This window comes from Urocitellus parryii (assembly GCF_045843805.1).
Source record: "Urocitellus parryii isolate mUroPar1 chromosome 12 unlocalized genomic scaffold, mUroPar1.hap1 SUPER_12_unloc_3, whole genome shotgun sequence".
Lineage (NCBI taxonomy): Eukaryota > Metazoa > Chordata > Mammalia > Rodentia > Sciuridae > Urocitellus > Urocitellus parryii.
The window spans coordinates 1,171,789-1,185,233 of NW_027551760.1; the positions used below are offsets into that span (position 1 = coordinate 1,171,789).

Here is a 13,445-nt window from a genome sequence, read left to right on the forward strand (position 1 = left end):
TCGGTATTGTGTTTTTATGTCCTTCTTCCCCAGTTCTGTGAAAATTCCCATCTTGCCCTCATAAAAGCCCGAAAAGAAGACAAAACAACAGAAGCTAAGCTAAGTTTCAACTTGAATTTATTGTGGAGCTCCACCTTCCTTCCTCCTACCTAGAGGAGCAGTATTGGGCCAAGTGGCACAGCAGAGGCTCCACCTTAGCTGGAGCTCAAGGGAGGAAGCTGTCACACCACCTTGTTGATGATGCTGCCAAGTTCTTCAATCTCACACTGGACTTCGTCACCCTTCTGCAACAGCAGGCCACCAAGGTTTCAGCTCTGGCACATGCACCTACACAGCCTGCAATCCTCAAGTCTGTGCCAACCCTGTGCAGCCTTCTCAGTCCTTGCCCCCTTTCTTCCTTTTAGCTAACTCACCTTGAGAAAGACAGGTGGCTTCCTGAACACACCAACACCTGGGGGGGTCCCGGTAAGGATGACATCCCCTGGGTAAAGAGTGACAAACCTAGGGCAAAAGCAAAACGGCCAGGTGAGACAGGAGCATTGGAGGGCTCAACTAAGCCTCCAAGTGTGTGGATGGGAGGCCCACCCACTTACTGGGAGACCCAGGCTATCAGCTCCTCTGTCTTGAACACCATCTGGCTGGTGTTGCTGCTCTGGACCACCTCCCCATTCACGCGGCAGCAGATCTTTAAGTTGTGGGGATCTGAAATGAAAACACCATGAGGTCACTCGCTCCCACATTCAAAAAGATGAAACTGTACAGAGGCTTCAACCTGCCAGGTGAACGGCCCTGTGTGCCTAGCTTGGACTGTACCCTGAGACTTCCTGTGCAGAAATGGCTCCCTGCATCCCCATCACTCCAGGCACCAAGCAGGAGGCACTTGGGTGAGTGAAGGGGTGGGGGAGAAAAGCAGCTGGGTTTTCTTTTTTTTTTTTTTTGCCTTAAATGGACATCTGTCCACAGCAGAGGCTGACAACTGTAGCTATAAAAATGACTCAGCATCTACAGAACAGCAGGGTGATGGCTCAAGCAGGGACAGTAAAGCCCTGTGTTGCTGTCACCTGATGCTGGCTGGCAGTGGCCTACTCCACCTGATTAGCACACACCTGTATTTTTCTTGGTGGCTCTGTGTGCTGCATCCCCTCCGCCCTCCACAGGCAGAGCAGCTGGAACACAATTGAGCTTTACCGGGGATTCTGCACTAGTGCTGGCAGGCTCTGCTGCCCTGGGAGTGGCTCACGCACGTGGCCATGCCACCTGCTGGCACTGCTCTGTGTACACAGTGGCTGGCCGAGGTCCAGTTGGTGTTCCTACCTCTCCTTCTCTATTGTGAAAGTGAACAGGATTTTTTTGGTACCAGGACTGAACCCAAGGTTGCCTAACCACTGAGCCACATCCCCAGACCTTTTTTTGATTTTATTTTATTTTAAGACAGGGTCTCACAGAGTCCTTAGGGCCTTGCTAAGTTGCTAAGTTTGGTCTTAAACTTCCAATCCTTGTGCCTTGGCCTCCTGAGTCACTGGAATTATAGATGTGCACCACCATGCCTAGCTGAACAGCCTTTACCACAGTGATTTTCCATACGGAAGGGCCAGCTTTGCTTCTAGTCCAGACAGGGGCAGCTGGAGGAAGCCTGGCCCACTATTGCTGCAGGGCTACTCTTTGTGATTCACTTTATGAATGTAGTTTTGCAAGCACTACAGTGTGCTCCCTCTGGGGGCTCAGAAGGACGCCCATGGGGACCTCGGCTGAAACTGTGCACTTGCCCTCTGTAGCGGCCATGGAAGTAGGCTCGCTTGTGGCTGCACCTGCACTCCTCCAAAGAGTGCTGCTTTCTCCTGATGCCAAGTACAAAGACCAGGGACCCACCTGCTATACTGTCCTTGGTAACCAAGGCAGGACCCAAGGGGCAGAAGGTATCGAAGGTTTTTCCCAGCAGCCACTGCTTCCCATTGCGTCTCATTTGCCAGTCCCGAGCACTCACATCATGGGCCACAGTGAAGCCAGCCACGTGAGCCATGGCATCTGTGGCCTATGGAGGCAGGGGATTTGGCCAGATAGGAGGTTACATCATAGGTGACACCAACCCCCTAGAACAAAAAATCTCAAAACAGTCATCCCAAGTTAGGTGGTAGGTAAGGCAGTGTCAGCAAGCAAGTAGGTGCTGACCATGTCCCACTACTGGGGACAGCAGGCACCTTTGTTTTGGGGAGTGTGGTCAGTATTAGCAGGGACAGAAGCTGGGGCCTCTGCTCCAGTCGGGCCTGCGAGTCCCCTCTTCCACTTCACCTTGATATATTTGCCTTTCTTTCCAATGACCACGGCCAGCTCCACCTCCCAGTCCACCTCCTGTAGAGTGGAAGAGAAGTAGTGAGGGGGATGGGAACCAGTACGATGGTTCTCTCTAGCTGCAGGGGCCCTGGGCCTCAGGCCCCAGGTCCCTAACAGTAGCCTTGGTTGCTAGTCCATATCTACAGTCCCCACAAACCAGAGCCAGGAAGTGCTGGGGAAGAACTGCCTTGTGGACCCACAGAGGCTTCGGCAGCGGAGGTAGCACTGAAGGCCATGGGCACAACTCCCCAGTGTAAAGGAAGAACAATGAGTGTCTGGAGGACTGAGCATAAAGTCACTCTTGATGCCTGTAGCAGAGGATACCAAGTAACAATAGCTGACAATAATGACCCTAGCTTGTTCTAAACGCTGTGATGTATTAACTCAATTTAATAAGAAAAAGGTCAGCATCTTGGGAAAAGTGCTTCAATAAGCACAAAAAGAAATACAGAGTTATAAAATAGGAACAAATGCTCCACATGGCCCAAATTAGCAAAATACAATTACAAAGTAGATAGGACTTAGCCTTCTGAATTGTCTGCTATTTCTCATGGTGATAACCAAAGCTGGTATCAGTATGCACGACTCCCAGGTGCTGTTCTTCAACACTAGTCCCCACTAAAAAGGACCAGTTCCTTGAGAATGTGGTTAATTCCAGGTGCAGGAAGTACAGAGGGGCCTGGAATGACAGCCAGAAAGCAAGGAAAAATGAGGGGCCTGGGAACCAACACAGTGGCCCTCTCTGCCCAGAGGAGGTTGTAAAATGAACATCTGAACCAGGGAGTACAACCAACTGGACAGAACTCAAGAACAGGAAGTCAAGGTGATGTTAAAGGCATGGAAGCAACTTTGCCTCTGCAGAGAAGAACATCAGCGAGTGAAGGCAGAAGGTGTCCAAGAACCATGTGCTACAATGAAGCAGGTAAGGACCCCAGGACTCCAGGAGGAGCCATTCGTCCCACACTGCCACCCACAGATCACTTAGGAACTACAACAAGGAAAACACATTTCACAGGGGAGAGAGCTAGTGAATGTCAAGGAAACCAAGAGGTCACACTGTAAGACCACCTCATGTGAGCCTCCTGACAGGAAGTACAGAATTCCTCTGTAGAATTTATAGAAGTGCTTAATGAGGAAAACACAGAACTAGAATGTGGGATGTACCTTGACAAAACCTGACTGGATTCTTGGAAAAGTGTCAAGAGTTGGGCACAGTGGCATATACCTGTAATTCCAGCAACTCAGGAGGCTGAGGCAGGAGAATTGCAAGTTCAAGGCAGCCTGGGTAACTTAACAAGACCCTCTCTCAAAATAAAAATGATGGGGGATGTGGCTCAGTGGTCAAGTGCCCCTGGGTTCAATTCCCAGTATAAAACAACAACAACAACAAAAAATCTAAAAGTTGGAAACAAGTCCAATAGTAGGTGACCAGTGAAGAAATTATGGCCCTGGTACAATAGAAAACGATGTGGTAACCTAAAATATGCCAAGGAGAATATTTAATAGTATTTATGAAAAACGTCCTTGGTGGAATCTTAAGTAGAACATGCATATATGTACAGTGTAAACACATTCAGGAGTAAAAGGACACTGGGGGGTAATACAGCCAAACACTAATAGAAAAAGCCCTGGGCAGTGGGAATATGCCGACTTAATTTTTAATATTATCTATGTTTTAACAGTTTTCTAGTTTTAATTACTTTCATAATCAGGAAAAGATGTCATTTTTCCCCCTGAGGCCAGTATTATCTCCTGCAGATTCTGCCTAATGCATTATCAAGTAACAGAATTCCTGCAAGTTGAATGTACCCTTGTGACTGGCCCATCGACACAAAGGTGGTGGGGAGGCACAGACCTGGCTCTCTGGTGGGAGGACCACCGCATCATAGGGCCCCACGATGGAGCTGGCAAACTTGCTGAAGATGATGGGTTCCTTGGGCACAGGCACGTTCTGTTCTTTGCAGTGGTCCACATAATTCATGCCCACACATACCACCTTGTCTGGCCGTGTGACTGGGGCTAGGAAGGTCACCTCTGACCGTGGGAGGATGGGCAACTGGGTTGTCAGGGCTCTGTAGAGACCAAGCAGGAAGAGGCTGGTTGGGAACAGGTTTGCAATCCTTGGCTGCCCCATGACTGGAGGCAACAGGGCAGATGGCTGCTTTTTAAAATATATTTCCTAGCTCTATCAACCATCAGAGTAGGTGTCCTTCGAGAATACTTCGAGCACTGTATTCATACAGTGTTTGTTTCCTTTCTCCCATTAGGTAACTCATGTCCATGCTGGAGAATCCAAAAGGCACAAATGGGAATACGTGGCAAGGTCTCTTTGACCCCTTCCAGTCACATGATGTCCCTCCCTGGAGACACCCTCTATGTCCTGAGCAGTTCTTAAGAACAACTCACTGATGACCTTTCCTCTCATCCTTCTATACCCAAAATAGTGTACTGTATGCCCTTAAATATACACACACACACACACACACACACACACACACAAATATATATATATATATATATATATATTTAAAAAAATTTTTTGAAGATCCCTCCATCACAACAAATAGTTTTCTTTGTCCCCTCTGCCCCTGCATATCACTGCACTTCAGAGATGCACACAACTCCCTAGTGAGGGGCAAGACACTGTTTCCACCCTGTGGAGAAAGCGACAGTATGGGAAAATGTTATCATCAACACCACATGCTGCCAAACATTTCTGGTTTTGCCAATTTAGTAGGTGAAAACATCTGCAAGTGGTTTTAATTTTTGGGTCACCAATCCTTGGGCCAGATTTCACAGAGCTTCTGGCTTCAGAACGCCCCACTCCCTGACCCCTACTTGGGAAACAATAATCTCAAGAGAAAATCTTTTTGCAGTCCCCTTTCCTATAAGGAGCCAGGAGTCTAAAATGCTTCCCTTCCCTTGCTCCTGTAGGGAAAGGCCACCTGCTGGTGTTCCCCAGGTGGGGGAGTGTGGAGAGGGGGACTGGGGCAGTGGCTGTAGGGCGGTGCTGCTGGCTGACTCACCTTCTTGCCACTGACAAGGTGGCCTCTCCCTGCTCCAGGAACTGCAACATCGTCTTGGGGAGTGTGGGGTCAAATGCATTGAGGTCAATGACCCCCCCATCATTCCCAGCCTCCAGGCCCAGGTGAGGCCCCTCCAGGTGGGGTGCCTGGAACTGCACCAGTCTCATGTCTCTGGAGGGCTGAAAGGGCTGCTTCCGAGCCTGCAGCAGAGCTGTGAGTAACCTCCTAACAGTGACCAGCATCAGAGCCTACAGAAGGAAAAAAATCAAGAGACAGGATTTCAGAACCACCATCAGGATCCCCAGGCCCCATCCTTGTTGGCACACTCCGTGGGAAGTGCTGTTTATGTTATTTCACCTGCTATATTTCATGCAATGAAAACTTATTGGGGAGTGACTCCTTCATGGCAGGCTCTAGGCTTTCCCAGAGATCCCAGTGTTCCTTCAACCACTATTTTTTGAAAGTTTACGATGTGCCTGGCAATGCTTTGGGCACTGAGGCAACGATGTAGGTCCCACAAACTCAGCCCTGCCATCCCGCTTACTGGGAGACAGGTGAAAACTGGAAAAAAAAAAAAAACAAGAATCAGCTATTGGGCTCAGTACTATGAAGATGATCACAGCCTTGACCTTTGTCCAGCTGCTATAGGAAGTGCCTTGAACTGAGTGGGACTAGGAATCTTGACAGCTGCAGCCCCACTGCCAACACTGGCCTCATGCGATTCCTTAAATACTAATTTGATTCTGTTGCCCTTCAACTTGAAATGCTTCTTAGTGCTCACATGTGCAAGCCCCTGACTCCTAGAGCAGCCCCCACCCTGCCTCTTCAGACAGCCATTATTTAGTTTCCACTGCTGGGGTTGCTACAGTCAGTGGGGCATCTGACTTACAGCAGTGCTCTGTTGTCTCTGAAAGGCAGGGCTTTCCTGCTGAGTTCATGGAGCTGAGCTCTGTGCCTGCCATACAGAAGGCTCTCAGCGACTTCAAGGAACACATGACAGAAGCAAGCCCTTGACCTCACTTCTTGGGAGACATTGTTGACTGTCAACCTTGCAACAGATGACTGTGCCTTCCCTCAGATCATCTAGAAAATATCAACATGGTTCAGAAACCAGTTTGAATTCCATGCTCCACTTAAAGACAAATCCCATCCTCTTAATTCTTTTTTCCCCCCAGTGGGAAATTGAACCCAGGGCTCCCCATGTGGTAGGCAAGTGGTCTACCCAGAGATACATTCCTAGCCCCTCCCATTCTCTTTATTTTGTTCTTAATCCAGGTTGGGTCTCTACCCTTACCACCATATCCCTCTCCTGCATGGTGTCTTGCTTTTAAAAATAGTACTTGATGCTGAAAAATGTGCAGGTAGCTCTTTGAGCTCCAAACTCTTGGTCCTCACCCCCTGAAGTCAATCTATCCTGTCCAGTCAAAGACTCATTAGACTTAGGTTACCACTGTGCTGACCTCCAAGTTTAGCTAGAAAATCAGGGGCTTTGTGTCTCTTGCCCTGTTTTCTTACACAAGCACCAACCATGCCACTGTCAAAAGGCTGTCCCAGTCAAAACGCATCCACTAAGAAAGTCTACACACTAAAATAATAGTAATGGCTTCCACTGAACACAAGATACTGTATCAAAAGTTCCACTTAAGGGCTGGGGATATGGCTCAAGTGGTAGCGCGCTCGCCTGGCATGCGTGCTGCCCGGGTTCGATCCTCAGCACCACATACAAACAACGATGTTGTGTCCGCCAAGAACTAAAAAATAAATATTAAAATTCTCTCTCTCTCTCTAAAAAAAAAAAAAAAAATGTGTTCCTTCCTTTCTCTCTAAAAAAAAACTATATATATATAAAAAAAAAGAACCTCTGGGAATGAGGATGGGAATCTGAATTTTAAAAAAAAAAAGTTCCACTTAAAATGTCTCATTTAATTCTCTTGACAACTGTATATGGTAGGCATTGTTAACCCCATTTTACAGACGGCAAAGCTAGGGCTTAGAGAAGTTAAAGAATATGTCCAATGTCCAAGTGTCACACAGTTAAGAGAAAGAGCCAGTACTTAATCCATGACATTGGAATCGAGTGTTGTGCAAGCAAGATAATCTATGGACAACCCTTCCACTCCTCCCAGGGCAATGCCTCCAATAGGAGATCCTCCAGAGGCCCTGTTATCAGCCCTATTTGCCATTGGTCATGACTACTGGTGCCCAGGGGCCTGCTGCCTCACAGATAGGACTAATCATCTGCTTTTCTAGATAACCCCAGGTCTCCAGACTTTGCTCTTTCCACATGAGAGCCACATGCTGGTTCGTTTCACCCCTCCAACAATCACCTGGGACATGACGCCCGACTGAACAAAAGGGGGCATTGAGTCTTAATGAGGTAAAGTCACCTGCCAAGGTGACCCAGATGCTTCTGCAGTAACAGGCATGCCCCAGAACCCGAGCTCTGGCCAAGTCTGCCAAAGAGTCCTTCAGCAAAGAGACTGCAACAGGAGTTGGCAACCGCTCAAGCTAGGCGGCCTGAGACGCAGGTTTGCAGGCGGACCCGGCCCCACCATCTGCTCTCCTGGAATCGAAGTCGCTCCCTCACTTTGCTGGATCCCCAGCTCTAGGCGCTCACCGGGGTCGGCCCCGCCGCCCGTGGGCTCGGAAGCGGTCAGGTCTAACCTGCCCTCCGCGGGAGACACCCTCCGGGTCTGCTGCAGACCGAACCTACCTGGCCGCGGCTGCCGGTCCGGCCCGGCGCCCTGCGCTGTGGGGTTAGAGCCCAACGGAGGTTCAAGGCAGAAGGAGCCAGCCGACTCGCCAGCCCCGCAGGCGCGCTCCGCTGTCGTCACGGAGCGACGGGCAGTAGAAGGCGCCCGTTTTTTTCCGGAAGCTGAATCGCGCAGGGCGAGCGCAGTGTCGGAGAGCCGGTCTTCCCCGGAACGTACCTTCTGACCTCGGGGCATCGAGGGGCGTAGGCCGGACTTTTTAAGGGACGCGCACTCTCAGGGCGACCCAGTGCTTTCCGGCCCGCTCTTTCCGGCCGCCTCGGTGGCCTCCTCCAGGCTGGCTCTGTGGCCGCCCAGCCGCCATCGTTCCGATAGATGGGCAAAGTGGTGGAGGAGGCCTAGTCCTAGCGCGGCGAGGGACGGATATTTTTGTCTTCTGATTGACATTCTAGAAAGGGAGGGATGGTTGTTATCTGTTTTACTCGTGGGGGAGCCTGAAGCCGGAAGTGTTTTGCCCGAGGCCCGAGTGGGAATGAGGAGCGGAGCGGGGACTTCCAGACCCCGAGGCCAGCCATTCCCACCCATGTGCCCTGTGCGGGGCGCAGGGCGAGGCAGTGGGAGACGGAGGCTTAGCCTTCAGCGCAGAGAACATTGCAGTGGAGAGGCGGTTTCATGAGACCGGGCCAGAGGCTCCAAAGTTAATCAAAGACCAAGTGGATCTCAAGGGCTGGACTTGCCCGTGAAAAAGCCTGAATCTTATCTGAGTGCATAGGCCGCCATTGGAAGCTTCTAACCAGGGTGCAATGTCCAAACTTCCGGAAATCTGACCCAGGTCACTCTTCCCAGAGTGGTGTGGATGTGAGCCATTGGGATTTGGTATTGAGTGTTCAGGGATGGTTAGGAGGAAGAACTCGCAGCCCTGGGTGACTTTCCTGTCCTTCCCAGCCTTTGACCATCCAGCCATACCACTAGCAACTACACGCGAATTGACTTGAACCATATCTAGGGCCACCCCTCTCTGTAGACAGATAAATATAGTGCTCAAAGTTTATCTGGGAGGACTATTCACCACTGACCCTTGGAGTTGTCCTTGAGAGCGGCCATCATACTGCCATAGATAACTTTTTGGGTGTTATAAAGTATATTGTGCAGACAGTCATGCTTGAGTTTTCTCTTATTCAGTACTGACCCTAAAAACATACCTGGAAGCCACAGGTGTGGGTTGAGGGAGAGGAGTGAACACTACTGGCTTAGGTGTTAAAGGAATCTGAGACACCTGCTCTTGCAGCTTTACTATACCTAACCAGAGCTCTTTTTCTTATCTCCCATTTCCACTTGATGATAAATTGCTGCTGCCCATGTCCATCTTTATGACAAGGTGGGTCTGACAACATTCAGGTTATTCTGGGAAGCTCAGTCAGATGGTCATCAGATATTTTATGGTTTGATGTTCGGACTCTAGCAAAGCCAAATAGCAACCCAGCTATTTCTTTAAAGGAGAGTTGTTATCTGCAGGGGCAGGTATAGGTTATCCCTAAAATCCCAGCAGTCTGGCCTCTGATGATCCTCCTATGGGTGCTTTCTTGAGTTTCCATATTGCAGAGCTACTAGCTATTAGCTATTAATTGACATCATCTAATTGCAGCTTCATGAGTAGCCTTGAACAAGAGTCATCTAGGTGGATGTGGGTGACTTCCAATATGATGAGATAATATTGATCGATGATTGTTGTTCAGCATTGGCTGAATAGAACAATAGAACAACATCCTCAGTGGTTCCCCTGCATCCACGCTGGTCACCTCCAGTCATGTCCTTGTTTCTGGGGGAGATTTCCAAAGCACTAATTTGACATAACACCCATGTTATAATTTGGGTATGGTTGGTCCCCTCTGAATCTTATATGGAAATTTGCCACAGAGTGAGGAGGTCATTAAGAGGGATCCTCATGGGATTGGCTTAAGTTACCATGAGAGTGGGATGTTATGAAGTGAGCCCAGGCCCTCTTGCTTGCCTGTCTTCTGCATGTGCCTGTTTACTCTTCTGAATTCTGCCATGTTAGGAAACAGCTTGACGTCCTTGTGAGGTAGGGCTGCCCAGTCTGGCACTTCCCAGCCTCTAGAACCGTGAACCTAAACAGACTTCTTTATAAATCACCCTGTCTCAGGGATTCCGTTGTAGCAACAGAAAGCAGACAACGACACCTCATCAGTAGCTTCCTGCTACTCAAACCCTTTGGGTCTTACTCCCACCTACGGCTCTGCTCTGCTGCCCTCTCCCATTCCTTTGGTGTTAGCCCTCAGCACCCAGTGCTCTGGTTTCAGCCCACGAAGTGTAGCCCCAGGCCCCAGGCAGTGTTGCCTCCCCGCTATCATGCTTCACCTGGCTCCTTGTCATCCTTCAGGCTCTGCAAAAATGCTGCTGCCCTTGGGGAGCCTCATGTCATGTACCCTGCTCTAAGGTCTCATCTTCATTGCCATGACATTGAGTATAAATTTACACTGTTTTGTATGATTTACTTTATCAATATCTTGTCTCTAAGAAACTCTAGGCTCCATAAGGGAAGGGTTTGCAGATATTCTGCTATTTTATCACCCCTTCCTGGTAATTTTTTTTTTAGAAAATAAAAATGAACAAATGAAGGAAGTAAGGGCCCAGGGCAGGGCCTGGGTGAGGGACCTGGAGCGAAGGTGCCTCCTGCCTGCCTGCGTGCCTTCCTCATGTTGCTTTTTCCAGTTACTCAGGAGCAAGGAGGTGAGTAAGGAATCAAGTGTGAGACTGCATCTCTTCCTCGTGGGCCCCATTTGGTCTGCCCCGGAGAAACTTGTACTTGGGGGCTGGGAAAGTTTGTCAACAAAGTAAGGAATTGGAAAGTTTCGCAATCTTAGCTGGCTGTCAGGGACTGATGACCTGTTCTTTGGGGCCTTATTTTTAGTTTCTGGATGTTTTACTGTATTTGGTGATTTTTTAACAAACTGGAAAACTGCTGCCTGGCTTCACTTGTGTGCTCTCGGGCGGGGACAGGGCCAGAAGGGGCGTGGAGAGGGAAGTGGCAGGAGGCTGGGCAGGGCTGGAGTGTGTGTGGGAGCCTGCTCAGGCCAGGGTGCCCCACAGGGCAGAGAGCCCCCAGAGGAGATTTTTTTTTTTTTTTTTTTTTAAAGAGAGAGTGAGAGAGGAGAGAGAGAGAATTTTTAATATTTATTTTTTAGTTCTCGGCGGACACAACATCTTTGTTGGTATGTGGTGCTGAGGATCGAACCCGGGCCGCACGCATGCCAGGCGAGCGCGCTACCGCTGAGCCACATCTCCAGCCCCAAGAGGAGATGTTTTAAAGAGACTTTGATTCTGGGCAGCCTGGAGCTGGCCCCACAACCTGGCACACCGGGAGCTAATAGGTAGGGACAATGAAAAACCGGGAAGGGAATGAGAAAGAAAGCCATGCATGGACAGCTTTCCTCTCCCAAGACAAATCCTTTCCAGATGCTGGCTGTAGGCAGGGGAAGGGGTCTCATCACACCCAACGTGATCCTCTCTGGGCCGCATTGATCGTCCTCAGAGTAAATCCTCTCCACATGGGGAATAGGGACCCCCGACCCAAAAGTCCAAATTCCTGAGTGCCCAAGAAAACTGATGTGCCCACTAGATCACCTCTCAGGATGACCCACATAAGCCCAGTCCCTTTCTTTGTTCGGGAGCAGGAGAGTGAGTTCACTGGCGTCACCCGTCCCTGCATCCCCTGTTCCTGTGTGAAACTTTGTTCCAGAATAAAAGAGCTGACTCATGAACTTTGCATCCAGCCCAGTCCTTTTGTGCTGTCGGGGCCCTGTGGCCTAGCCTTACCAGGGAACCCTGCCTGGCCTCCTGGCCAACTGTAGTGGCCTCTGTCCTTCTGAGCTTCAGCAGCACTTTCTGACCACTCCCCTACCCTAGGCCAGCTCTGGGGACGAGGTGTGAATGCCATGGCTCCTGCTTGCAAGGCGCTCACAGTCTGGCAGGGTGACAGGGCAGGATTGGATGGGAAGGAGGTTCACCTCTCTACAGCTGACCTTGACCCTAGCTTTTGGGCATTTTCCAGCTAAAAGTACTAAACATCCAATTCCCACTGGCTTAAGGGAGGGAGGTCTGGCACTTTCAGCGTTCCTGTAAGTGATAAGGAGAGGGTGGTGGGGAGTCGCTTAAGGTACAGTTTGATTTTGAGTTTCGGGGCCCACGTCCCTCTGCCTCCTGGGCCTGGCACCCTCACCAGGACTCCTGCTCTGACTCGAGTCTCTTGGCTCCTTGAAGTGAGGAAAAGCAAGGTCGGCTCCAGGACTCCCACACCCTCGGCTTAGAGGGAGCTTTTCCCGGCATTCCTGGCAAAGGGCTCCCTGGGCCTCATTATCTGTGATTGGGTGTGTGCCCACCCCTTGATCAGTCATGATGACCTGGGAAAGACCGTGCCCATCAGATGACATTCCTCATTGCCTTCAGGTTGCCCAGGGACCTAGGTGAGAGAGGAGTTCCTAAAGTCCTCTTATTGAAAGGGGAGCAGAGGGGCCATCTCGGGCACAGGGATCCTGCGTCAGTGTGAGAAATAGAAGGTCTGGTGGTCCATTTTCAGAATATAGTATTTAGCCTTAAACATAAAATCGGGATCCATTGTAAGATCCAATCATAGCCATTTTGAGCTTCCCAACCTGTATCCAGCTGTAGCCATTTCGACTACGGTCCTTCCCTTCACAAGCCCTGATTTTAAAATGAACCGATCTCATAGATGTAGCCCCGGCCTCCTCCTGTCACAGTGAGGGCCAAGCTGCATCAGATAAAGACAGGACAGTGAGGTGGACAATCCTCAGAGCAGACCGAGCAAGCTGAATAGAGGGGACTCTGTTTACACCTCAGAGTGTAGGGACAAAGGCAGTGTGGCTGGGCCCTGAGTGACAGGAAGCCAGGATCCTGTTGAGGAATAGACAGAACAAACAGGTGCCTCTACCACGTGGCCTGCGCAGTGGTTTCATTAATGAGGTTCTAGGCATAAAGTTAGTTAGACGAGATCGAAATAAAAACACAAGACTCAATTACCTTAATTCTATTGCTAGGTCCGAGACGGCTCCCCTCTCTGGTTGGCTCCTCTAGCCGCCCAGCAGGGCAGCAAGGATTACTCAGGGCTACCAGGAGAGAGAGAGAGAGCACGCCGGGGACTAGCCTTTTATTAGGGAACAAGAGATTCAGGGGAGAATTCCATCCAATGAAGGTTGAGGGGGGGCTGCACTCCAAGGTCAGGGTCAGCGATTGGGTCCCCGGGGTCAGTGGTCAGGCACACCCCCACACGGATGGGCTCTCTCATCAGGAGAGGGCCGGGAAAAACTTCGACTTTTGCCAAAGTGCCTCAGACCCTCAA

General features: G+C 50.0%; 1 protein-coding gene across 2 annotated transcripts; it reads right to left on the reverse strand.

Moving 5' to 3' along the window:
- Nucleotides 1–94: 94 nt before the first annotated feature.
- Nucleotides 95–8,267, reverse strand: LOC113200590 (fumarylacetoacetate hydrolase domain-containing protein 2). 2 transcript variants are annotated; one of them, XM_026414074.2, is made up of 9 exons: nucleotides 8,071–8,267; nucleotides 6,247–6,440; nucleotides 5,358–5,605; nucleotides 4,187–4,403; nucleotides 2,290–2,349; nucleotides 1,870–2,032; nucleotides 594–702; nucleotides 414–501; nucleotides 95–284 (listed from the first exon to the last, which is right to left on the reverse strand). In XM_026414074.2, exons 3-9 carry the CDS (start codon nucleotides 5,597–5,599, stop codon nucleotides 222–224), a joined length of 942 nt encoding a protein of 313 aa, XP_026269859.2. In that variant the 5' UTR covers nucleotides 5,600–5,605; nucleotides 6,247–6,440; nucleotides 8,071–8,267; the 3' UTR covers nucleotides 95–221. The 2 variants fall into 2 exon arrangements, with proteins under 2 accessions (XP_026269859.2, XP_026269858.2); XM_026414073.2 differs by lacking the exon at nucleotides 6,247–6,440 and having other exon boundaries at nucleotides 8,071–8,266.
- Nucleotides 8,268–13,445: the final 5,178 nt, after the last annotated feature.